General features: G+C 33.4%; 3 protein-coding genes across 3 annotated transcripts; all 3 read right to left on the reverse strand.

The window, feature by feature from the left end:
- Window positions 1-5,125: 5,125 nt before the first annotated feature.
- On the reverse strand, window positions 5,126-6,981 carry LOC131038804 (uncharacterized). Its single transcript, XM_059210777.1, has 2 exons — window positions 6,106-6,981; window positions 5,126-5,915 (listed from the first exon to the last, which is right to left on the reverse strand). Exons 1-2 carry the CDS (start codon window positions 6,973-6,975, stop codon window positions 5,247-5,249), a joined length of 1,539 nt encoding a protein of 512 aa, XP_059066760.1. The 5' UTR covers window positions 6,976-6,981; the 3' UTR covers window positions 5,126-5,246.
- Window positions 6,982-7,163: 182 nt separating this feature from the next.
- On the reverse strand, window positions 7,164-10,012 carry LOC131855768 (disease resistance protein Roq1-like). Its single transcript, XM_057971354.2, has 3 exons — window positions 9,266-10,012; window positions 7,817-8,981; window positions 7,164-7,417 (listed from the first exon to the last, which is right to left on the reverse strand). Exons 1-3 carry the CDS (start codon window positions 9,805-9,807, stop codon window positions 7,184-7,186), a joined length of 1,941 nt encoding a protein of 646 aa, XP_057827337.2. The 5' UTR covers window positions 9,808-10,012; the 3' UTR covers window positions 7,164-7,183.
- A 14,785-nt stretch (window positions 10,013-24,797) lies between these two features.
- LOC131857401 (patatin-like protein 2) lies at window positions 24,798-26,216 on the reverse strand. Its single transcript, XM_059209932.1, has 5 exons — window positions 26,015-26,216; window positions 25,713-25,894; window positions 25,363-25,615; window positions 25,104-25,279; window positions 24,798-25,017 (listed from the first exon to the last, which is right to left on the reverse strand). Exons 1-5 carry the CDS (start codon window positions 26,138-26,140, stop codon window positions 24,945-24,947), a joined length of 810 nt encoding a protein of 269 aa, XP_059065915.1. The 5' UTR covers window positions 26,141-26,216; the 3' UTR covers window positions 24,798-24,944.
- Between the last annotated feature and the right edge of the window lie 1,190 nt (window positions 26,217-27,406).

A 27,406-nucleotide genomic window follows, 5' to 3' on the forward strand; every position in this document is an offset into this window, starting at 1 on the left:
TCATCATCACTTTTCATCTTCTCATGAAGTTCTTTTCTTTTATTTCTAGCAATAGTAAGATTCTCCTGAAGTCCTTGAATGAATTCATGTGTAGTCTTCAGATCATCTTCAAGTTTGATATTCTTCAACTTCTTTGCATCATAGTCCATAAGAGCTCCTTCTAATTGCTTTCTCAAGTTGTCCATCTGTACCGGTGTTAGAATCTTCCTCAAGCTATTAGGCTTTTGAAAATAGAGGACCAAGCTCTGATACCAATTGTTAGGATTAATGGTAGTCCCAAAGATATTGAGAGGGGGGGTGAATGAGTATCTAACTGATTGGCAGAATATTTGACCTTATTAAGTATTTTGCATTCCAAAACAGTGTACTAGTAAAAAAGAATTAATGCAGTAAATAGGAACAATAATGACAACATAGAAAGCACACCATAACACAAGATTTTTAATGAGGAAACCCAATGTGGGAAAAACTTCGGTGGGATTTGTGACCCACAATATTCACTCACTGGCCATTGAATGGATATTACTCACATTGTGGTGCTTGCACATGCAGGAAGGCCAACTGCCTAGAGCTCATTGCTCAAATACAAAATGGAAGTATCGCTGACTTACAAAATGGATTATGAGAATCCAATATAATGTACTGCTACAATTCAACATCTGCTATGCCAGGTACAGTACCTGTTTAAGCTCATATCATAACCATAACCTTATACAAAATCTACCTTAATATTCACTCACCACTTCTATTATATCCATCTTCTATCCTCTATGTATATTCAAATGATTTACAAGATCTCATACTTATATATGAGTATAATACAATATGCCATGTCGGCTTTACAAAAGTTGTTCCTGTCAGTTGGGGTGTCAGTATACATTGTTGTCATTGTCGGTGAAGTGTCTGCCAGTGTTGGTGCCTGAAGGTTTCCACAAAGTTGCCATCAATGACAAAACCTTCAATTCTCATTAGAGTATGAAATGCCAACAAGAGCAACATGCATATGCTTTACCTTTACATGTTTTTGCTCCAAATCCTCCATTGCAAGTTGAGAAAAGTAGACTGCATGTTTGGAAATTTCCATAGCCTTTGAAGTAGTAGTATCTTCAAGGGTCCTTACAATAGCATCCACTGTGTTTTGTTGTACCCCTTGCAAAACTATGGGCTTTTGAGTGCTAGGAGCCGTTGACCATATAGAAAAATCTCGTGAGGTTATGTTGACTCCGGAGCCATGTTCTCCAAACTCTCTTGCGAAATTGGGATCCTTCTGCCGCATGATCTGATCCACCAAGAATATATTTTCAAAATTCCACCCTGGGACAAGGAGCATTCCACTATTCATCACCATCTCTTTGCCCTCTTGAGGGGTGTAATAAAAATTTTTCTTATCAAAATTGTTGATTTCTTCATCAGACATATTCTTCAAATACTCCCTTATCCAAAATAACCTAAACTCAAGGGAATCAACAAAATTGTCATCCTCCATGAAATTCTTTGAAGCGACAATTCTTTCATCATCCGCTTCTTCTATAGGGATTGTGCTTGGGATGAGAGCCCTATCTAGATCATTAAAAATTTTAGCATTTGCATCATCTTGGAATGTCTCCCTCAGAGGAGAAGGTGGTGGCACAAAAGTATCAAAATCCTCTTGAATATCCACTAAGTCAGATATCCTGGCTTTTCCCTTTTCAATTTTTCTACCCTGCTCAAATGTTACCCTCTTATCCTTTTGCTTGCCCCTTTTAGAGGACTCTACAGGTGCTTCCTTAATTACATCAGTCTGCCCCTCCGTTTGTTGAGCTTTAGGAGCTGGATCAATTGGCTTTTCTTCGTATTCATTTCCTTTATCCTCGGCTTCTCTTGTTTGTAACTCATCCTGAATTATATCATCTACCTTTCTAGGCATGAAAGACATTTTGGCAAAATAATCCCAAAAATACCGGAAGGAACCTACAAAATTGGGGTCCTCTTGCTTCCTTTCTCTTTCAAATTTATTCATGAGGTCCCACTTCTTCCTCCTCTGATCCACCTCATGCAGAAGGGCATTTCTAATTAGGTCTTCCCTTTCTACAAAATAATGAAAATACCCCTTCTCCTTCAATTTGTTTATTTTGATATCATTCATACATCCCTCGGGGTCAAAATGCTTGGCCTGGGCAACTCTTAATCTATAATTTTTCACCAATCAAGCATTCAAGCATTCCTTTCAAGCATTGAGCATCTCAAATCTCCCTTCAAGGCTAGGTGTTGCATTCAAGTCAAGGATTCAACAATTGAAGAGGAGATCCATTCCAACATTCAACTTCATACAAACAATTCTATCAACATTTCTATCATGATCTCCCTTGAGGTGATTTACATTTCAGCCTTTCATTTACATTTACTTGCAAGTACTATCTTTCATCATTTGGTTAATTCCAAAATTGGGGTTTGACCTAAAGATAAACCCCTAATCCCAACCCCTTTTCCTCTCTTTTTTGTGTGTAGATTGTAGGTGCACAGTTGTATTTTCAGATTTGAACTCCAGTTACAGAGGCGGAAAAACCTTTTTCATTTCGTGGATTTTTTGGAGGACCTGTACACTTTCGCCACGGTCTAGGCAACTTTTCCTCAAATTCACAGGGTAGCTTTGTCTCAATATATTATTGCCAAATCCAAGTGCACATCTTCATCCCACGCTTCTATTTCAAGTTATAATCAAATCTTTGTCACTTTTCCACTTAGTCGTATACGCAATTCAATTCAATTCAATCTTATTCAAGAAGAGGGGATCAACTTACCATTCTCATATCATTTCACTTAGAATTCAATCTACTTCTTTATAGGTTGAATCTAGTGCATTTTCCCTCCCTCTTCCAATGTAATGCGTGAAAAGTGTTTGAAGGGAAATCCGAAGTGAAACTTTCATCTCTCCTCAGAGGGAAGGAAAGCTTTCCTCTAGATCTCCCATTCACTATTTTTCACCCAACATTATAGGGAGTGCATGGTTGCATGTAAAAGTACCCAACTCATCATTATGCTTGACTATAGTTATGACAAAATAATTGAGGTACATTTCTGCCTTTGCATTGTATAGATCTAAAACATTTTTAATATTTTATGTCTAAAAGCCTTTTAGAAGATTCTACGAGCATCGTGCCTCAAAACCAAGAGAAAATTTAATCTCCTTTTACACACTTCCAATAGATTAAGGTACAAAAAAAACATGGCAATCATGGATAATCTATCTGGTTGGTCAATTCCTTATGAAGTAAGAATTTGACCATCAATTAAGTACACCATCACAAGATTATTGAGCCTTTATGTAGCACTTAAAATTTATATTGAAAGAGAGGATAATCTTGTTATGAATGAAAAAAGCTTTTCACACTAGTTGGCCACTCCATAGTAGAGTGCTAGACTTGGGAATGCATGTTTGTTATATTAAACGAGATCAAAGATGCATATGTGAATGGATATTGTTTATGGTGAAAATGGATAATAACAATATTGAAAGACTAAATAGATTCAACCACAAAACCCTAGCCTAACAACAACAAAGATCCACCATAACATATTAAGATTACCTAAGACAATGCAAATCAAATGAAATCACAAAGATTATACCATCACATGTCCAATAGGGTTTGAATCTCCATTTTTCCTATCTCCATTGATCTTGCTTGATATATTTGCTCTCAGATTTTATGTGTGCACAAGAGCTCAACAAAGAACGGAAATGTGGTTGCAAGTAGGCTTGATCACGTATGAAAGTTCAAAAGCGTAGTTGGGTAGAATGATTAGGAGATTAGGTAGAGAAAATAAGAAAATAATGAGAGGGTAGATAGTGTATGAATTAAGAGATGAATGACATGTGTCATGGGTAGAAAAGGCTAATGAATTAATTAATTAAATAAAGATTCATTTAATTAATATAAGAAGTGGGATCAATTAAATAAATAAAAGTATTTATTTAATTTAAGAGGAAAAGGATAATTTAAATAAATAAACGCATTTATTTAAATGAGAAATAAGGCTAGAAGAGGATAAATGAATTAATTAAATAAATAAGGATTTATTTAATTAATAGAAGACCTAGGCTTAAATAATTAAATAAATACAGATATTTATTTAATTAGACTGGACAATTTTAGGTGTCTAGATATCAATCTTGACTATTTAACTAAGTGCATTATGGGGGCATGTAGTTTGGTCTTGGACTATGGTTTTGATGGCACATGATTTTGGGAAAGCATTAGTGCTTTCACTCCTTTTTGCACTATAAAGATAAAGGGTTTACTACGTCTAGCAAGTGAAATAATGTTATGCTTATGAAATACTACGAGCTAAGGTGTTTGGTGGATTTTTATTAGATTATAATAGTTATTTGATTAAGACAATTTCAAAAGTTGTTTTGGTGGTGGAATTTTTTTCTCAAAAGAGTTTTCACCATTTATTTATATTTTTCATAGTTGTTTGTTGATTTTAATTTTTCATTATATGCCTTTCCTTTTTTAATTAACCTTTAGTCACATTATACTTTATTGGCTAAATTGAAATTGTCCATTATTTGTTTGAGACTTCATAATAGTAGTTTACCCTATTTCTTCACAATCTTCCCAACTTTTCACTATCTTAAGAGTATTGGTCCTACTAGACCTTACGTTACAAGAGGATGGAATTGTGGATCTACAATCATCAAATCGCAAAGTTGCATGACTATATTCACAAATCTCACCCTTGTGGGGAATCCCTATTAAGCACAAGAGTCAAATTAGTTACATATATGATTTTAAAAGCAAAAGGAAATGTATTATGGATCATGGTCAAAGTAGTTGGTAAAGCAAATTTGTAGGGTTTGGAAGCCATTTTAAATTTTATTTTGTTCATATAATTTAAATATAAGGAAAACTATCTCAAACCACAAAATCTCTAATAGTTTGAACCATAAAATCTCTAAAATTTCACATCACTTATTGCAAATGTTTTAATTAGCTATAATGACTTCCTTCAATCTCTCTGATTAAAAATAACTCTAATAATAAAATAACACTTTATTTATATACTATAAAAAATAACAATTTTTAAAATAATGATTAATAATTTATAACATTTAATAACTTTCATTAAATAAAAAATTAAACAATTGAAATAATAACTATCATAATTAAATATATTAATAATGATCTTTTGAAATACGCATTTAATCCCTCACATTTAAAAAAAAATGTTTTACTCTCAAGACAGTTTTTTTTTTTCAATTAAAACTAACTTACATCTTCATTATGATCATCATCATCACTATCATATTCTTCAACCTCGTCAAAATACTCATTCACATCATCATACTCAATTTTGGAACCCCTGTGCCAGCAAATGTTATCATAGATTTGGAGAGTTGTTTCCTGATATTCGCCAAGGCGTAGTTGAGCAAATAAGGTTTGCAATATGTGGAGGGTTTTCAATTCCTCGCCTTTCTTCACTCCCATTAAAACTGCCTTCTCTATATGACCATATCCCGCATCACAAGGTAATGGCATCCAGTAGTCATATTTTGAGAGCCTTTCTTCATTAACAACGCACGTGTATATCCACTCTTCACCATCACCGCAGAGATCTATAACTCTCAACGAAGGCTCCCCCTCAAGCATAATGCTGGTCCCATTACAAATGTCGCAAAAGATGAATTTACTGAGCGAATTTTGGGATTTATTATGAAACGAATGAATCATCTCCTCTATTTCTTTCCTACTCAGCCACCAACGCTCATCCCCTGTATCACAGAAACCATCCGCCATAGACAATGCATTGCCAATTTCATTTTTGCCAATTTTATATTTGCCAATTCTATTTATCTTAAAAACTGACTCTATATCTTGATCCTCTTCTGACATGGCTGGTCTTCCCACCAGAATTGTAAGCTCCAACGGCAACCTCTGAAATCATAGTACTCTGGCTAAATTATTTTCAACATTATATATGGAAAATTGAAAACAGAACATTCAGAAATAGTTCATAGATATGCAACCGCTCCAAAATTTACAAGAAATAGCAAAAGTGCAACTAAATATAAAGGAAATAATGGACAAACTATTGAGAGAATACACATATATCTGTATTTAATACCTGCAATCTTTCAACGCAACTTATTGTAGAAGTGTCTGAAATAATCATCTCCTTGAGTCCGTTCAATTCTTCAATACCCTTTATATTCTGCAGCTTCGGACATGCAGCAATGATAATGCTCTCCAGGCGTACTAAAAACTCAATACCTTCTATGTTTTGCAGCCTAGCACAGTGCCCAATGAAAATTCTCTTCAGCTCTTTCAACTCTTTAAAACAAATTACACCCTCCAGCTGCTTACACCCATCAATCCAGATTCTCTTCAATCCCTTCAATTGCTCAACAGCTTTTATATTCTTCAGCTCTGGACAATACGCAATCCAGATCCTCTTCAATCCCTTCAATCCTTCAATAGCTGATATATCCCTCACGATCCCACAGCGGCTAATATAAATCCTCTTGAGACAACTGAGACGCCCAAAATTTGGCGACTCTGTCATTGCCCAACAATGTTTTATGTGGAACATTTCGAGATTCAGCAGATTATTGACCGATACTTTTCTCAACTTCTCACAACCGAACAGCACCAGATATTCCAGTGTGCTTACCCCTGCTAAATCCATTTCAATTAGATCTTTCATAGAATAAAGCCTAAGAGATTTAAGGGTGGGACACAACTGTCCACTAATTGAGACCTTCCTTGTTTCCGGTGCATCACACAGAGTTATGGCTTCAAGGCTTCTCATAAGAAACTGGTCATCAGTTGTCTCTCCCCTGTTGCTCAAACTGAATTCCCCTTCTACCTTAATGAATTCCAACTTTAAAGTTTTTAGATTGGTGAGTTCTCTTACAGATTTTAGGAAACAATTCCATTCTAAGGATTGAATTTCAAATTTAGATCGTAGGTCTAGCGATTCCAGATGTTTTAACATTCCAAACGAACTCACTAGTTCGTTGAAGTCTGAAATTTGACAATGCCCAATCGTGCAATGTAGCTCTTTCAACTTGAGTGGAACCTGGAATTTACAATCATTTTGTTTCAAACTATTATTTTTGAATGGTAAAAAGTCTTACAAGAACGAACTATTTGCGGATAATACAAAAAAATATTTTTTTTATGAAGAAAGAGCATATACCCGGTCACCCGTCTGCCACAATCTCGCAGATGATACTTCTTGAAGTCTTAAAAGTGTGCAAATTTTGTAGAGGAATCCATTCAGGAATATACTCATAACCCCAATTCAAGCGAAATTGAAGCCATTGTAAATCAGTTGATGTCTTTGATATTTCTAGAAGATATGTCATATATGTAGCAGTTTCATTGAAATATCTGAAATTCTTTCCTTCCTCCTTCACAATGTTTTCCATTTCAATCTGAATTCAAATTTCCACGGAGTTAGAAAAAGTTAATCCTAAATTATGTGTAAACGTTTTAACAATTATAGAAAATAAACGTTTTTTTTGGGAGGACTCTGATTGTAAAGTTAAACGAATATCTTTGGATCACATTTTCAAACCCCTATGAGTTGGTTGGGATTCTGTTAGGCTGTCTTGCTGTGTTTGCTTGTTTCTGGTTGCTGTCCTGATTTGGTTTTTGTTCTGTTTTGGTTGTCCTATTGCTGTTTTGTGTGATAGATCTATCCTGTCCTACTCTGCCTAATACTTTATCAGTGGTTTTTTATCCTCTCAAACCTTGTTTATCTTAATAAAAAATCACAGAAAATAAACCATAATCATTTCCATTATGAATTTAAGGTCAGAAGAAACACATACAAGATCTGTAGGACGCCACAGCCGACAAGAATTGCTCATTTCATTGTCTGCCATATCTCTGCCCAAGTCGCGGAGGTGGTCATGCATTCTCAAAACAAATTCTGGGTCGCAATAATCCCAACCTAAACTCATAGGTTGCAGGTCAACAAGGCACTTGTCTTTGAGGGTCTGAAGTGCATGTTCGGCTCTCCACCCTGAAGCCTTCCATATACTCATGGCCATGCTCGCCTCTTTCCCTATGAAAAAGCACGCAATATCCATAAAGATCTGTTTCTCATCCTCTTCCAGAGCATCATAGCTTACTTTAAGGGTATCTTTTATGTCTTTGTGTAGTTTTTTCTTAACTACATCTAATTGCAATTTCCAATAAGACTTGTCACTGCCAAAAACATGTCCGCCCATTACTCGAAGAGCAAGAGGTAAACCTTGACACACTTCGACAAAGCCGTCTACCAAATTCTGAAATCCACTTTTAGAAGATTGTTTCTGAAATGCATGCCAGCAGAAGAGCTCTCTGCTATGCTCTGGATTCATTTGTTTCATCTTATAACGGACATTTACTCCAGCCTCTATCAGAAGCCTCTGGTCACGAGTTGTGACAATTACCAAACTTTTGGGATTGAGGGCATGTATGGGCACTAGGGCATCTAGCTGCTTCTGATGATCAGCATCATCTATAACTATAAGGAACCTTGAATCGCGGCTCCTTTGAAGATTATCCTTTATCACGGCAATTCCATCTTCTATACTAGAAAATTCGCGGTTCCTTTGAAGGTTATCCTGGATCGCGGCAATTCCATCTTCTACACTAGAAAATGATTGATGATTTCTAGGAAACAGATCATTCTGAAGCTTATTTTGCAGAGAAGTGAGCATACCTTTGACATCAAAATCCCGCACATCAAACAGAAAAGTTGATCCACTAAACTCTGAACTTTTGCGATTGAACAAATATTTGGCGAGAGTGGTCTTGCCAGACCCTCCCATTCCAAAGATGCCAATTATTTTGTCTTTCATCTCCCCATTACTCTGGCAATGGCTCTGGAAATCCTTCACAAGCTCATCAAGTCCTACCTCATATTTTGCAACTTGGAGAGGAATTTTTCTCTTTTTCTTCTCCTTGACCACCGTCGTCACGACATCACAGCACAGCTTATTCAGATAACTGAAAATAGGAAAAGCAGAAACAAAAAATTGAATTAAAAAAGGCTGCAATTAATTGAGCTAATATTTCGTCTTATTTCCTGAACATTATCTCTACTGAGAAGTATAAAATCTAAAATACTAAATATAAAAAGATTCAGTCACCAATAAAACTACTGAGAAGTATAAAATCCAATATACTAAATATAAAAAGATTTTGTCACCAATAAAACTAGTTTGTAGAAAAGAAAATTTAACAAAATATAGAAAATGTATGTGGAAGGAAAGCAAATGAGGATGTCTTACTCATTCTGTCCGTTGAGTTCGTAGCCCTTGATACCTGCAACGTTCTTCAGGCACTCTTTCCACTCTTGAATGTCATAATTAGGGTATCTACTCTTCTCTTCATGTATGGAAAATGCATCTGCAACTCCATATTTGATGTAGCGGAAGTCTGAAGGCTGAACATGGTAAAACAGGGGAATAATTCTAGCCTTGGTTTGAAACATTAAAGCTAGCTCAGCTAAGCACCAAGCAGACTCTGCATATCGCGGTGATAAGATGGCTATGTGCACTCTGGCAGAGAATATGGCATTCTTTATGGCAGAGGGAAAATAATCTCCCAGTTCAGTCTCCTCAGAATCTAGATATGCTGAGATCCCAGCATTCTTTAGGGAATTGTAAAGCTGCCAAGCCAGAGTTGTTTTGACATCTGGGCCTCGATGGTTGATGAATACATCAAACTGCTTTACAGACAAGGAGGACTTTATCTTTTTGTTGGGAGGTTCAAGTACTGAAAATGGATCGGGTGCCTGCTCTCCTCGACCAGATGTCGAAGTGGAGGCCATTAACAGAAAATTGATTGTCTGGTTAAAAAGAAAATGAATCTAGATTTGATATTTTAGAATTGTTGGCAAATAGTTGTAAACAGGGGATTGAGTGCTTCAAGAGGTAACAGGTATGGAGATAGAATAGGAGATAAACAAAGGGTGCGCAAGTGGGGAGTGGTTGCAGATGTTAGTGTCAATGACCGAGTCGACGAAGACAAAATGAGTGACTGTGTTTCCACGTTGTTGCCTGGCAAGAAAACGACAATGGAAGAAAGTGAAGTGGTTGCTTCAACGTTACTGCCTCGCAATAACCAAAAAATTTCGTTGGCAGTGAAGTTCCCGTTGATTGTAAAAAATTTCTATCCTGCAGTAAATCATTTTTCACGGATCTCCCGCTTTTTCACGGTAGACCTGCCGACGTCTCTCCTACGTTAAACCGATGGTCATGCAGTGACCTGCAGCTTTTGTCGCTCAGCGGGGCCCACCTTTGTCATTACGCCTTCAGGCAGTGTCGCTTTCCGTCCTTTTGCTTACGACCGAAACAATGGGCCATCTGCCCGAAGAGTGCACTTCTCTACTCTAGCGCCCTAAACCACTTGCCCGATGTGTCGCCGTCAATGGGTACGTAGTCTTGATAAGAGTTCCAACTTTACCCAGCCTTTTCCGTAAGGAATTGTCTCTGTCCACAGCATTTGCGATGGATCTGAATACTCTTGATAAGACTTTTTGACTAAACTATACACAATCATTTACTGAATCTTCCCTCAGAGATTTTTTCTGCACGATTAATCTTCCCTCAGAGATTTCTGCTGCACGATTCAACTCTAATCTTTATAGTTTTATAAAAATCAATTAAATAAGTAATTTGGTAATATATTTGCACTATTTAGGATTACTGAATAGGTAAGTTGTTTTTAAATATATTTAACAATAATTTTTTATTTTTTGTGTTAAGAGGATTATTTTTTAATCAAGAATATAAATCATAAACTATAAGCCTACACGGATTCAAACACGGTTCTCCCGTTTTTTCACTGTAGGCCTGCCGACGTCTCTCCTACTTTAAGCTTGCAGCTTTTGTCGCTGAGCGGGACCCAGCCTTGTCGTTTAGCCGTCAGTCAAGTCTCTTTTCCATCCTTTTGTTCACTGTTGAAACAATGGGCCATCTGCCACAAGAGTGAAGTTCGCTGCTCTATGACCATTTCCCTGATGTCTCTCTCTCCACATTTTTTGTGATGCGAATTTACCAAAGCAGATAAAATCCGGATAGAATGGGTAGGTATTCTTGATAAGATTTCCAATTTTACGCAGCCTTTTTTGTAAGGAAGTGTCTCTGTCCACAGTTTGATAGTAAAAAATTTCTATCCTGCAGTAAATCATTTTTTCATTGGTAATGATCTATCACGTTAGTACTTTCCCCTACTTTTTAAACTATAACCATTGTAAAGACCTACAATATAAGATACGATAAGGTTGGGCTGGTTCATTTTAACATTAACACTATACTACATGCATTACCATTTTTCATATATATATATATATATATATATATATATATATATATATATAGTTCTATCATGGGTTAGGCTGGCTAATTTTAACATCAACATTATATTATCATTATCATGATTTATTATCTAAATTTATTATAAAAATAAATTATCCAGATTTTCAAGGAAGTCAGCCATCTTAATATTATTTTAATTTAAATGCATTTAATCATCTATTTTCTCCAAGATCAAATCTATTAAATTTGTTAGCTTATTTGAAAGTGTCAAATATGACATTTTATTGAATTTCAAATGGATAGTTTTGTAGTCCGATGAATTGACGATGTTTCATAAGTGGAGTGGTTCACGAAACCCATATATCATGTACATGAATGAATAAATAAGGTAGCAAGTTGAGTGGACTTACATTTGAGAGAGAATCTGTAATTAAGTATGCCTTAGTCAAAGTACATAATGAAACAACTTTTACAATAGAAAAGTATAATAGGAATTATGTTGAAAATAATATGCCACTTTCAGGGGGATACCTCTAATATTATTCCATAAGAACTGGATACTCAACATGTCGAAAATAACTAGCCACTTACTCCTATATATACCTATTTATGCATTGGCTACACCCTAGCCAACTTAGATACTCAATTATAACACCTAAGAAGGTCCTAATACCTATATAAAATTATAATAATGACTATGTAACTTATTTAAGAGCTAGGATACCCACAAAATGACTACCCATAATGAAATACACACTATAGAGTAATTGCATAACAAAGAAGTATTACTAGTCCCATGAAATAAAAATAAACAAGCATTAATTATTATACTCAATCACATTTTATAGGATTACAATTCTTTTATAATAAATTTTGATATTCTAATTCAAAATAAATTTAAGATAATTATATTATATCTAAATTTTTTTATATGAAAATTTCAAATGTTTATAAATAAATACTTCTTTATTAGTTAATAAGTTATGTAAATCTAAAAATCATTTAATATTTGATTAGTCATGAATTAAATATATTAGCCAAATTCCTATGGTGAAAGTTTAATTTCCTTATGCTTTACTTATGATACATGCAACTTAGTAACTCAACATGCATAACTCTAAAGATAGATCATAAATAAAAACAGTCACAAGATTTACAAAAATGTATATCGCTGAGTTGTGAGTGACAAGTGTGTGCAAGAAGTTAGGAACACATATAGGAGAAGTCTTGGCTAAAAAAAAAATGATAGGAAAAGACACCCATTTAGCATTGGGGACTCAAGCTTGAAATAAAAATGGGTAACAATCAGAATTTAGGATATTGGTTTAAAAAGGTACCCATTTAGTATGGGTACGTGTTTAGAAATGCATACCCATTTGCAAAATGTATACACAATTCCTAATTTTATTATTCAAATTATTGCAAACTTATTTTCTCCTTGTAATAGTTGAAGATAGTGATAGCCTCTAGGAATGGGTACCTAGTTATGCACTTCCTCCCACCAAATGTTTCCACCTTACACCACCTCTTTCTAGCCTTAGTTTCTAAAGACCTTTTTTTGGCTTTTGTATGTATTTTTATTGGCTTTAGGGGTTGCATTTAAAGATTAGGGTATCTGTAACTATATTAATAGAACATTTTTAAAATGAAGTTTGTAATAATTGCACCATTCACAATATTGATGAAGGAAATATTATATTAAGATGTATTGATATATCTTTTAAAAGATAAACCCTAAAATAGTACTAACCATTTATGAAAATGTATATTCTAATTAATATAAACTAAACCCTAATTATTAATAATTTATATATCTCCCCTAAAATTCGATGTACTATATGGAATTACCTACATCTTAGAGTCTAAACAAACTCTATCCAAAACTGAAACTTTCCTAGAACAATAGAAACTCAATAAAATTAGAACCAATATATGTTTCTAATTACCAAATGTATCAACAATAACTTAGCACAACTCATTACAACAACATAAACTCAATAAAATTAGAACCAATTAGAAAGCACTAATCAATCACAAAAAAGAAAATCGCAAACATTGCCTCACGAACTAATTAAACTTATCACTTTTCAAAAACTCTATCAAACAAGAAATATATCTTGCCTTTTGTTTTTCCCATGAGCAGCCTTCAAATATGCTAGGTAGTTTCTCTATAATGTCATTGTGTCTAGGAAAATTCTAAGAAATAGATGAAAAATATGGTGGCGTAACATCAAACGTCATTATCATCTGTCATCTTTTGAAATTAATAATTGATGAATGTATCAAAAATATCAATGTCTTCATCAACTCACAGTTTGATAGTAAGAAAAATCTACTGCTGTATTTATGTTTTTAATTCAAATGCATTTAATCGTTTATCTTATTCAACAAAAATCTATCATCTTAATGTTTTTTTAATTCAAATGCATTTAATCATTCATTTTATCCAACAAAAAACTATTTGAATTGCTATCTTATTTGAAAGAGTCAAATATTATGTTTTACCAAATTTCAACTACGTAGTTTTTAAGTTCAACAAATTGACATTCTTTCATAAGTTGTGGTTCACATAAACCCATCTATAATGTATATGAATGAAAAAATATGATAGAAGTTAAGTGAGCTTAGATTTGGGAGAGAATCCATAATTAAGTAATACTTTAGTAGAAGTATATAATGAAATAACTTTCAAAATAGAATAATATAATAGGAAAAATGTGAAAAATAATTGACAATAATATGCCACTTTGAGGTGGATACCTCCAATATTCTTCAATAAGAACTCAAGAATAAACATGATGATAATAACTACTCACTAATCCTGTTTATGCCTTTGCTACATGGACATACCAACTTAGATATTTAATCATAGGCTTTAGGAAGACCCAAATACCTATATAAAATTACAATAATGATTATGTAACTTATCTCAATGGGGTTGTTCTTAAATGGCAATGCCATAAGGTTCTTAAGATGGAGATCCAACTTCAAATCTCCAACGTGACATCTTAAGTTGGAATTCAAAATTATGACTCTTGGAATTGTATTGTGGCTTCTTAGTTGAATAGAGTTGAGTAAATGGTTCTAAGTTGAATATGTTGAACTGGAGGGAGGTCCCTCTTGTGATTTCTACTAGTGCGGTGTTAGTCTATTATTTCTTTTTCTTATTACTCGTTATTTGACTATGACATTTTTACCTTACGTTATTGTTTGCCTAAATATTATAAAATGATATATCTATAGTAAAAATAAAAGGTACCCGACCATAATTTTTTTTATAATATTTAATATAAATAACCATACTGAGCTTCTCCCCATAGTTCGTTGGTTAAGTGATGGTGTTGTTGGGCCATTGACATAGTAGGCTTGTACATTTGTTGATCCAATGTTCTCATAGGTTTGAGCCTTAGCATTGTTAAATAGGGATGAGGTTCCCATTTGTTACCTCACTAGTTCATAGCTCAAAGACAAAAGTATTTCATGTAGAGCTAGAGTTCATATTGTACTAGTGTCACTGGTCACATTAAATTTTTTTGCAACACTTAAAAATAATACATATATAAGTAACCATATTAAAAATCACATTAATAATTGTAGACACGTAAATATGTCCATTTAATTAAATGAATAATTGCATTTATTTGATTATTTAACCATCAATCAACAATTAATTATTCTAACCCTCTTCTCCTATTAATTAAATAAATTATTTAATTTATTTGATTTAATTCACTTAAACCATATTCTGACTTTTAATTAAATAAACAAATCATATTTGTTTAATTAAATACCCTCTCTCACATTTAAATAAATCAATATTTATTTAAATCCCCCCACCCACTTGCATTTTCCTACAAATGCAAGTTGCACAATTAAATATCTTTTTATTTAAATAAATCCTATTTACCCTCACACACTAAATATTCTTCTAGAACTTTCTAACCCCTTCCAAATCAGTCTAAACCCCAAATTAGCCCACCTTTAACCCATGCACATTCCCACACATGAAGGACTCTTACAGAGTCATTAATGCTTCCCTCCTTCAACACACTAACCGACATGGGTCTTGACCATTTAGTCAAGGTTTAACCATGGGTAAACTTTACACAAGAGTTTACTCATTGGATAATAACCTTACCCTTGGATAAAAGCTTTATCCATTAACCCCAACCATGGAGAGTAACCCTCTCCTCTCAAGCCCTCTCATGTTGCCACTTGTTACAATGACATTGGTGCAAGTTACAAACATGGATTGAGGATCATGCTCCTCTCATGCAATCATATCCCTTGCTAAACTAGATCAATTTTGACCATCTAATCTTCTATTTTTCCTATAAGTAGGACCCTTCTCCTCAAGCAAAGGAGGAAGCATTGTGAGCATTGTTACTATAGGTGCATTATCATTGTTACTTAGAATTTAAGTGTTTCGTAGGAAGCCATTGTATTAGGTTCTAGCTCTTCCACTTGTTGGAGTTTCTATTTAACCTCTAATAATTCATTTGCATCCTCATTCAACACTTGACACAATCAGCCATCTCTCATCCTCCATTTGACATCCCTTTTGTGCTAAGTGTTCAAACTGAGGGCATAGATCAAATAGTAGCAGGATCTTAGAGAGGAGGAGGACAAGGAAGAGGCATGGCATAGGGAAAATCATGGGGAAGTTCATTTCATTTTGTTCATTTCCTATCTTGCTTCTTATTTAACTAATTTTTCTTGATATGTTTTGAAAGGGTTTGAGTTCATTATGTTTATGGTTGATCATTTTATTTAAATGATCTCATATTGGTTTTCCACTAATCCCTGTTTTCATTGCATCAATAATTTATATACAAATTACTTCATATTCATCATAACTTTTATGATTTTCAATCACTTCAATTCCTCTTTAATTACTAGAAACTATGTACTATCATTATTTAAATAATCCATCACAAACCATGTGCTTCCCTTTGTTGTCTAAAGGTCAATTAAACTTATACCAATATGATATTATATCAACATTCTATCCTTCATGACGAAGGGGAACCTCAGTTAAATGAGAAGTGTATAATTATGAGAGATGATAAGGACCAAAAGCCTTTGAACATAAAGTAATGATAAAATGAGTAAATAATAATTAAAATTTTGACCTACTCCTAGAGTTATAAGAAAAGTCCTAAGAGTTGCTAATTCTATTATCGACATAACTGAGTGCCTTCTAACACAATTCTTATAATGGGCTCGTGTGGAGTAGTCCTAGAAATTTATATAGACAACAATCAATTACGTGAGGGAAGAGATTCTGATATATGATTGAAGTTGAGTGAAAATATTGCAACTCTTGCTCTCCAAATCATTGGGCCAAAAGCCGGGTAAGAAGCATATATTGATGTTGATGATGTTCATGGCATATTAATTTCTATCACTAAATATTAAGATTTGATATGTAAGAAACCCCCTCTAGGTGAAAACAGGGAATTCAAATAGGCGATAAACAAAGGACGCACAAGTTGGCAGTGGTTGTGTTTCCACGTAGTTTCCTGGAAAGAACACAAAAAACTTGGTGTCTGTGTTTCCACATTGTTTCCTGGCAAGAACACGACAATGAAAAAAACTGAAGTTGGTGCAATAACCAAGAAAACTCATTCGCCATGAAATTCTTGTTGACTGTGCTTTGATGCTATTGCCTTGCAAATACATCATTGTGTCCTGGAAAATTCAGCGAAACAGACGAATTACATGGTGGCGTAACATCAGATGTCATTATCATCCAAGGCATACAAAATATCAACAGCTCCATCCATCCACAGTTTGATATTGTGTATATGTCTTTTACCATGTACGTCGGCCGTCTTGATCTGGATCCAGATATACAGGATGTATAATTCATTTGACCGTTCAAAATTTTCTCCTCAAGAAATGACAAAATCTGTCATTCACTTACTCTTTTTTTCTCTTAGTTGGAGGATTTATAACATTCTGTCATGCACTAAATCATTCTTCAGTGGAAGATTTAAAATACAGGGTGATGAATTATCGCCTCAGTACTCTCCTTTATTTCTTCAAACTATTATGGGTTTTATTACACTGTAAGACAAAGGGTTGCAATGCGTTAAGTTCTTATCAATAGTGTGTTTAATAGTTTGTTTAGTTGCGAATTGAAAATAAAAAAGTATTTGGTTAATTTACAAATAGAGGAGGCAAGAGTGAGAGAGGAAGAAGGTGAAAAAGACAAGTATTAACCACAATCTATGGATGGTAGGTATGAGTTTGATAAATGTTTAAGAATCAAAAGCCTAAACCCTATTAAAAATGGAGAACTAGTGTAAGAATGGGGTAGGGATTAACATAAGTTATAAATTTAGCTAATAATCAAACATATAAATGATTTACCTAAAGGGTCAAATTAGTAGTGAATACAAAGGGTGGAAGTAAGGTCAATCTATGAGCTACAAACCCTAGAAAGGGATACGTATATGAAATGACAGAGGAAATAAAATCCTAACCAAGTCTTAGAGAGAAAATAAAGAAGAAATAAAAAAATATAAAGTTATAATTTAGAAAAAATAAACTTTAGGGCCAAAGCCTATGTGGTGACATACTACACGTTTGGTTCACCAATTTATGTAAGAAAATTGAATTCTTTACATTGAATAATACAAGCTAATTAAATACATACAATCTATAATCACAATTAATCTAGATTTATTAGTTGGGTTGATAACCATAAAAAAAATTTAAATAAATTAATGAAAGAGTTTAATAAGGGTACTTATGTGTAAATGCACCAACTATTGCCAACTATTGGAGAATGAATGTTCATCACATAGGTAGAACAAACAATGCACCAATCATTGGTAGCAACCTAAAAGGGGTCCATTAGATTAAAAAATAAAGATGCATTATTTAATTTTTAAGTTGATTTGAGGAAAACATTTTTAAAGAAATAAGATAAAAACAAGTCTCTTAAAATATACTATTTATATTTATTTTATTGTAAAAATATTTGATTAACAAATTTTTTTATTTAAGATATTTGAAATTTATTTTTTATTCAATATAAAAACTAAATATTTGAAAAAAAATCCATAATGTTTATACCCTATACCTACTCCAAAATTAAAAAAAAATGTTTCTTTAAACAAAGACCATTTTATTTCAATTATTGTTTAAGAATTAATCTATTTATTTGGCACCGAAATGCTGAAGAAGTGAGAGAATGAAAAATAATAAGAACAAAAGAAAGAAATACGAGTACAAATGTTAATTAATCCAGCCTTAGTGGTAGTTGTGTGGTTGTAATAAAGTAAGATTTATGTTATTTACGGTTCTAAATAAAATTTAATTAAAAAAGAAAGACAAGTATTGGAATTTTAATATGGAGTCATTTGGTAATCAGTAATAGCAATTGACAAAGTTTTCTCACAACTGTCATTTGAGTGACATTGTATTTAGTGAGTTGAAATTAAAAAATGCGTACCTTTTTTTGGAAAACAGGATTTTCTACTTACTATAACCAATAGGAACATAAGAAAATGACATTTTTAAATCATTTAAAATAGAAATTAAAAATACAGTATAGGATTTTTGTCCAGAATTTTTGATTCTTTGCAATGATTAGCTAAACTATTTATTTTTTAAATGAATGGAGCATAAGTATCTTGCCTTTTGTAGGAGTTAATAAGATAGGATAGGGTTGGATTGGCTCATTCTATAATACATTTAATTTTTTTTACATTGTCGAGTGAAGAAGAGGTTGTAAAAAAGAATACACACATTATGCATAAGAGAGAATCCTTGAACAAATAACTTCACATAAAGAATAACATCGTATTGTAAGCAAACACCACTCAAAAAAGGAAAAGTAGATCCTTAGAAAGGATAGGAGAAATCAATGCCTCCCAAGAATAGGGACAAAGACAATAATTATGCATCTTCTAAAGACAGATTATGCATAACAAAATGTAGTACTTCAAGCAAAGAAAATGTCCTAAACAAGGAACACACATGCACTCAAATGAAGGAACATTCAATGCGAGAAAAGACATTAAGTTATGTAAGATACAACTAAAAAGAAGAGGCAATTTAAAAAAAGAAGGGAGATATAGAGATTTGAATATAATATCCTTGTGCTCAAACCAAGAACACAAGTAATAATGATGTTGCTATCCAAGTATGATTGTAATTGAAAATGCATCACTACTTATGACAAAGAGCCCCCAATGAAGTTTACTACTAGTGTCATAGGGTGAGGAGCAACATGATAGGGTGAATGGAGTGTTAAGTAACTACCTCTTCACCAAGAAAAAGTGCAAGATCAGTTGTAAGAGCTATGGAAGCTCAATCATATTAGTCTTGAATAAATATTTTAAAATCTTTACAATTTCCAAGAGAGAGAATAACAATTATGAAAAAGATAATCCCCACCACCTTCATTAGTCTTATAAGTATATTTTATTGGACGAAAAACAACATTCCTATCATACTTCAATCTCCAAAAGATTATTGTAGTTAACTTTTCTTGATTTCCAATAGGGGTTGGTTTTGTCTCTTAAGATGCAAGGTGTGTTAGTAGAAACAGATGGATTTTTTATTATTATTATTTTCACTATTGCACTATTAATGAGTCCTTCAATTAAATTATTAAAATCAGGACAATCATTTGCATGATGGTCATTAGTCTAATTATATGAGCAAAAAGGAGTATTTGAGGAAGAAGCACCTTTGTATGGACAAAAAAGTTTATGTCTTGCAACATACTCATTAAGCTTTTGCACTTTAAGGAGATCATCCATAGGTGAATGACGATGATGTCCTAGACCTTTTGTACTAGCTTGTGAATGAGGATTTATACAGACCAGGGTTTCTTATTCATATTTTCCAAGTCCTTGTCCACTATAATCTTATTTTGATATGATATTATAACCACTCCTATAAGAACTTTTTCAATTGTGAAGAAAGACCATTATCATGAATTTATTTAAAATTTGTAGTGTAACGACTCCTAGAAGGATCAAAGGGAGAAGTATATGAAGAAGGAATATCCTTTGTAAGGAGATTCTCCTTTCTATCACCAATCATATTCTCTTTGATAGGTTGGGAAGGAAGATCCTTATAATCTAAGGCTTCATCTTTACTTAATGTTATGCGAGGATATAGATCATGAATAAAATGTATAAGATCATCTTCTCTACAAATGTGTCGATGATTAAGAAAAGCTCTAGGAGAATAAGGAGGATCTATGGGGATTGATACACCAATATTTTGAACTTTATCCCATTGCACTACGATGTGTGTATGAGAAGAAGATGTTGCCATGTTAATCTTCAATGCTTTCTCTCCATTAGAGAAATCGTTGATAGGAGTATTGAATCTTTCTTCATTCACATGAGATACACTAGGAAAGATCCAAGTATTATATTTTTTAATGTCTTCTCTAGGATTATCATTTTCCTCAAAAGATTTTATGTGATCTACATATATAATGGATTTTCTTAAAAATATCATGATAAAATAATATGCAACATGGATAAATTTTTTGAGATATTATTAGTTAGTAGGAAATATCTTTTAAAGTCTAAAATTGCAATATGCCAAGGTTCAATGAATGAAAAGAAGTAATGTAAAGTGAAAGAAAGCATTATCCAACACATAAATTTAATAAATATAAGTGAAAAGAAATGTAATCATATGTGAAATGAAAAAAAAATTAGATATAGTAAATGTCATTATGAATGTCTAAAATCATTTGAATTTGAAAACACAAGTTAAAAATTATGCAATCCACAAGCAAAATTTAGCAAAATAAATTAGGCTTTTTAATGAATTTAACCTCTACATGTATTTTTTTAATTGTAAATATGATATATGAGTGCAAATTTAAAAATTAAAATGCATACAAATCAAATATGAGAATACAAATCAGATATAAGCATGTAAGATGTCAGGTTAACTAAAATGTAATGGTGTAATTTGGAATTAGGGCTTCAATCAAGATTATAATACCAATACCGAACCAAAATAACCATTAATTAAAGAGGGGAAAATCCACTAGATCTAGCCAAAATTCAAATGTATAAAGGGCTGAAATTCTGATTAGGTTCACTAGTTATGTTTTCCACACTCCTTTAGTTGAATGTTTGAAGTTGAGTTGTGAAATTAGGGCAAAATAGCTAATAATTGAAGTGATTTGATGAATATGGAAAGCTATAGATTTCCCATGGAGCCACAAAATGTGATATGGAAAAAAGAATAGTTTCAAAACCTGTAGTTAGAAGTTTGGCTTAATTTTTCGGGACGAGCTAGTATAGATCTATCCCAATCCTCTAAATTTTCCTCTATTGAAAGGTGAACCTATTCGTCATAGTTGACTCTATTGAAATGCTCGAGTACAACTCTGACCCTATTTTCTACACATAGAAAGATGGAAATATGTTGCACATAGGGGCTTGCCTAAGTCAAACATCAGTTTAGGAATTAACCTAGGATGAAACAATGCAAATACTAAAATAAATGTTAAGGAGATATACCTTAGATCTACAATGGCAGATATTGATAATGCAATTCTCTTTTAATGTAGTCAAAATTTTTTAACGTAATGGCATGAAAAACACATGGACATGAAAAACCCTAATCACACACATGCTTACATAAAGATTGACATAAATTTTCTTGACAATGCTTGAAGGATAAAATGGAGCCTTCAAGCTTTGAAAATGCATGATGATGAATTCTTCATGGATGCATGAATAATGTGGATAGTTTTTTTATTGATATCTAGACTATAATGAATTGATAAGATGTCTTTATATATTTGGTTCTATATATATGATTTCCTAGGTAAATTACCAATTAGACTAACTGCCAACAATCATATCTAGCTATAAGGATTAGAAGCCATCGAGGAGATATAGGGCTTGCCCCATTTCAAATTGGGGCTTGTTTAAAAGAGTCCAAAGCATTTTTGGTGCCTTGGTCTTCCTACAAACAAGACCAATACAAAGAGAAGTGGGAGAGCGATCTCCAAGATGGGACTCACCAACTATTGTCATTTTGAGATACAACACGTAAAAGCCCAATTCTATGTAGTTTAAATTGGAAAACTAAATTTATACTGAACAACCATAATTTATTACATTGATGTTTATGGTAGTTACTGCAACTGTCCAAGCAAGCACATTCCAATATCATTTATCATTTATGCATTCGCCTACATTCGATAATGAATGAATGAATGAATCATTGGATTTTTTACCAATTCCTCTATCAGAGCTGTAATAATATGCTGGAGTTTTCGTAATAGAAAATGGATTGAGCATTCATGATATCCATCATTTGTTTTTAATGGTGCATGGAAATGCAAAGCATATGCACGAATAGTTGTTGATCTATGAAGAGCTGTGTTGAGCAGTTGACCTGCGAAGAACCGTGTTGAGCAGAACAATAGTAATTCAATCTCTTTGTTATGTAGGAAGCCTGATCCTAACTAAAGAACAAAAGCAACATATGGATCTGCCATTCAAAGGCATTGGAAACTATTGAAAGATGATATTTAACGACATAAATAAGAACACTAAACTCTATACATGCAAGAGCCTGACATGACAAGGAAGAATAGCGTTGGAGCACTTCTATTGTCAGTCTTCTTTGGTTGGGTAAACATGAAATATGGGTATATGACATACTCATATAGCAGTTACCAGGAATTTCAAACAAAATTGTGGAAGAAATAGGAGAAACAAAGCAAGGAGAAACATGGCAAAGGAATATTGTGAATGAATTGGCCGATTGCATGCCACATCAAAGTAGAATGAAAAGGCTAGGATATGGTAGTAAAGTTGGTAGTTCGATTTTGAAGTACTTAAAGGAAATGTTAAAGTTATGTTTTACTTTGCACTATATGTTACTGGTTAAAGTGTTAAATGAAGCTATAACGAGTTTTGTTTTGGTTTTGAAACATTGAGAATGAAATAAAGGTGGTTAAATATTTTGACACATTTCGAAGGGATAAGGCTGGGAGTAATTTGTTAAAATGGAAATTTTATTCGATAAGTATTTTCGATTCAATTTTTACACTTGGAGAATGAAAATTCAAATACAATTGATGAATACAAATTTATAGGGTATAGTAAGTGGAAAGGAGAAACCACCTACAATGGCTCTTCTGCCAGTGTGAATTGTGCATTTGTTGGTGTCAATGGTGCATTAGTACTATAGAATTTCAAAACTTTGGAGGCGGGCAACATCGGAGGATGGAGGAATCTCTATCATCTTGAGTTAGCTTCTCACTTTGAGATGGCGTTTTTCTTTAGAAGAGTTTTGGGTTTTGGTATTTCTTTCTTTTGGTCTTCCTTTTGACGTTGGCTGATTTGAAGATTACATGTGTTGTGAAGGTTATATTTTGGAGACAGATTTGAAGAATACATGTATTTTGAAGGTTATATTTTGGAGACAGGTTTGAGATTTGGTGTTGAGCTCAATATGGATTGTTGTCAAGTGAGCTTCAAAGTATATGATCAAGAATTATACCCTTTCGTGGTCATTAGGAAATGTTAGAGATTTGTTGTATCTCTTAGGGATCATTGTTGAATGATTTAAGACTCTATGGTTCGAGAGTTTGGGATTGAGAGGTACCCTTTCGTGGTCATTAGGAAATGTTATAGATCTGTTGTATCTCTTAGGGATCATTGTTTAATGATTTAAGACTCTATGGTTCGAGAGTTTGGGATTGAGAGATTAAGAACACAACTAGAATCTACACCTTTTTGAAGGTCAAGAGACAACTTGATGGAGTCCCACTTGGTTTAAGATTTTCTTTTTCAAAAGAAGATCCTCCAAAATATAATATTAAATTTATACATAATGATAGGGAAAATATTTACACTTTGATGAAGGATGGTAAAAGATATTTTTGCTCTATTAGGAGAGTGCAATATTCCATATCTTTTTGGTGGATGGAAAAAAAATATTACAATTTGTGCTTTATATTAATTCCCAAAGTATATAGTAGAATAGTAAAAAGTAAGGAACCAAAAGCCAAAATTTTAGAATCATTGACAAAACATAGTGGTATAATATTATATACTATGTTAGATGGATTGCCACTAGTGAGGATTAACAATCATCATATAGATACTGTAAAGGGTTCCAAATCCCTTCAAAACATGTTATTGCCTAATAAAAAACAATCATCTTATCGATGTGATTGCCAGGGTCTGCCGTGGAGAGCACTAGCATTAGTTTTCTTTTTGAATTGTGCGAGTCGTCATTGCCAGTCAATGTACTTTTCTTTATGAGATGTAAGTAAATTTAAATTAGTCTTCAAATTCAAAAACTCAACGTGTCTGACGCGCTTCAACTTTTGTGGTTGCAAAACGTTTCACCAACTGTGGTATTTTCTTCAGAAGTCCAGTCATTATATGCTTTTGTATTATTGGTTAATTTCATGGCGTTGATTTTGTGTGGGTTAGAGCAAAATACCTCTAAAATAGTAATATTTTTTAATTAAATAAAACATTCTTAGAATGAAATTCCAATTTCTTGATATTTTTCAGTACATATATTTCCAAGAAAAACAAGTCGAAAGGCCTTCAGTCCATTATTGGCTCGTTTCATGCGCTACATATACTCTTTAAACGAAAAACAACCTATGCCAAATGAAATTTGACTAGAGATTTGCCACACGATTACGAGCTGTATCCATTCGTAACTTTCTTTCGTCTGAGAGTTTCTTTGCAAACCTGCTCACAAATTACGAAACTGTCATTGATATTCTAATCATCTAATATTTTCGCTGTCTTTCATTTCATAATGTATACATGTTTACCTGATCAAGGCATCGCTGTTGGTACCCTCATTACTAACTGGCTTAAATAATCCCGTCTCTAAATCAACTCTGGAAACAGGCTTATGCAGAAGTTGTAGGCCTATATCTTCAAGCTTCTTAAGGTTTTGCTCAGTAGAGATATCAACAGAGGCTGCCTCTCCCGTCAATTCGCTTTCCTAAAATAAAACAATTTATGGGTAAACATCACAAAAAATTTAATGGGTAAAGAGTTTTTATATAAGAAGAAATTTTTATATACCTGAACTCTGAGATAGTTCTGTTCAGATTCAAAGGCTTGGAAGACCACAGAAGCATGAATGTCCACCATATCAGAACTTGATTGCATAAAAGTCTCTAATATTGGCACCCTCCCACTTGAACTACTCTGAGTTAGTAGTTCGTTCAATCGAATGCCACGCAATATTTCTTGAACAAGATTGTGCAGATAATCTCCACTGTATTTGGGTCCTCTCAGTAAAGTGTAAATTGATTGCAACCATCCTGAAGGGCCCCTGGTGATGATTCATTTAACGATTTAGTTTCCTAGTACACATTTTAAGTTGTCCTATTCTACAAAATTACAATGCTTAGAGATTGCAGGGCACTAACTTTCTGTATGGGAAAATTGAAGGGCAATGTTCCAAATAGAACCGTGTAACGTCCTTGGCCGCATACAATGGTTTTTTTTCCTTGCTTGGAGCTGTTAACATTGCGGTAACAAGCCCTCCTGTGCTTGTCCCCGCCATGACATCGAAATAATCAGCTAATCTAGCATCTCGACCATCCAATTTCTGTCAACAGAATCAAGTAATTAATTAAACCAAAAGAAAACCTTATTAATGATAAGAACAATAGAAATGATTTAGAATATGTAATGATGGTTGCAGGGATGATCGGAGAGAAATAAATACTTGAAGCTGTGTCTCCAGAAATTCAAGGATAGTTGCAGGGATGATTCCCCGGACGCCTCCTCCGTCAATGCTAAGAATGGTGATCATATCTCCATCACTGGGTGGTAGATTTTTCATGGTTGTCATTGCACTTCTTCAAATCAGTACAACGATTACATGCAAATATTGAATTATATAAGATGATCTGAGATGGAAACATTTTTATAAGCAGTTTTTAGTGTAGTAGGTATATGAGAGTACAATGAAAGCACGAGTGCGTGTTGAAGACGCAAGGGCTGAGAAATTTCGAGACCACAGTAGGGCATGAATGAATCAAGGAAATGGTACTCTACATAAAAGAGATCAAGTAACTAATCTTCTTGTTTAGACTTTGAAGAATTGAAAAATTCCTCTCTACTAGATGGTATAGGTAAGCCTCACTACACGCCAAATTGAACAAAGTTGTCCTCATTTTAATTAAATATCGGTGCAATGGGACCCATCGTTTGACCAATTTAGTAAAGGCATTCAAGGAAACGTGCATGGTTCATTCTAGGAAATATCATTTTTTGGGGGTACATTTTACACTTTCTATTATTTTTCCAGATGGTTGCAAAGTCGAATTGACTTTATAGTCTTTCATTAGGTAGGAAGGGCGTTACGGAATCCTTTCCACCCAAATCAAATCTAGTTTTCTTTAAGGTTTTCTAAAGCATCAATGTACTTTAATATTTATTTAATGAGGTAGGATATTGTCTTGTCATATAAGGGTATCAAAATTAAATGTTTTTCTAGTATGCTTTCAATTGTCTCTTTATCTAAATGTTCATTTAATTTTTTGAGGACGAGAAAAGTGTGGCAACTTTTTAATTTTTGAATAAGTCTTGATGCTCTATCTATATGAATTTCATGTATGACCACCTACAACCAAACATTGTCATGGTTGTGTCTGTAGTGGTTGATAGGTTTTCAACAATGAGAAAGAGTGGATTCAAGAGTAACACACAAAGTTCCAACCCCTTCAATATGGACTCTACAACATCTTCAAGAATATTAGATAGAATGCTTCTAATCTCACCTTGTCGTCTTTTCCTACGTTACATCTATTTCGCAATGCAAAATTGTTGCATCCATGATTTTCATCATTGTTAGATACCATATATATTGGATATGGAGTTAATGATTTTGGTTATTATTAATGGAATTATGAGAATAACATATTCATTAGCCAAGAGTAGAGATATCATATTCAATGAGAAGATTGTGTACAAAGACCAGTTATAGTGAAATCAATAGGAAAATAAAACATAAAATATCTAGTGCTTCATGAGATCCTTGGAAATATAGTTCCAACAGTGCAAAAGATTCAAAATATTCCACAACTAGAAGAAAATAGTAAAGTCATTTTTTATG

The sequence above is a fragment of the Cryptomeria japonica genome, chromosome 8, assembly GCF_030272615.1.
Source record: "Cryptomeria japonica chromosome 8, Sugi_1.0, whole genome shotgun sequence".
NCBI classification, from domain to species: domain Eukaryota; kingdom Viridiplantae; phylum Streptophyta; class Pinopsida; order Cupressales; family Cupressaceae; genus Cryptomeria; species Cryptomeria japonica.

What these genes read in the sequence shown, in the direction of transcription:
- LOC131038804 (XM_059210777.1), bottom strand. Translation starts at nt 6,975, where the DNA reads ATGTTAAAACATCTGGAATCGCTAGACCTACGATCTAAATTTGAAATT. An exon ending in GTTGCGTTGAAAGATTGCAG is followed by an intron (nt 5,916 to 6,105) that starts GTATTAAATACA and finishes CTATGATTTCAG; the next exon opens with AGGTTGCCGTTGGAGCTTAC.
- LOC131855768 (XM_057971354.2), bottom strand. Translation starts at nt 9,807, where the DNA reads ATGGCCTCCACTTCGACATCTGGTCGAGGAGAGCAGGCACCCGATCCA. An exon ending in GAACTCAACGGACAGAATGA is followed by an intron (nt 8,982 to 9,265) that starts GTAAGACATCCT and finishes TCCTATTTTCAG; the next exon opens with TTATCTGAATAAGCTGTGCT. An exon ending in TGTGGCGTCCTACAGATCTT is followed by an intron (nt 7,418 to 7,816) that starts GTATGTGTTTCT and finishes ATTTGAATTCAG; the next exon opens with ATTGAAATGGAAAACATTGT.
- LOC131857401 (XM_059209932.1), bottom strand. Translation starts at nt 26,140, where the DNA reads ATGACAACCATGAAAAATCTACCACCCAGTGATGGAGATATGATCACC. An exon ending in TTCTGGAGACACAGCTTCAA is followed by an intron (nt 25,895 to 26,014) that starts GTATTTATTTCT and finishes TTCTGTTGACAG; the next exon opens with AAATTGGATGGTCGAGATGC. An exon ending in TCAATTTTCCCATACAGAAA is followed by an intron (nt 25,616 to 25,712) that starts GTTAGTGCCCTG and finishes AATCATCACCAG; the next exon opens with GGGCCCTTCAGGATGGTTGC.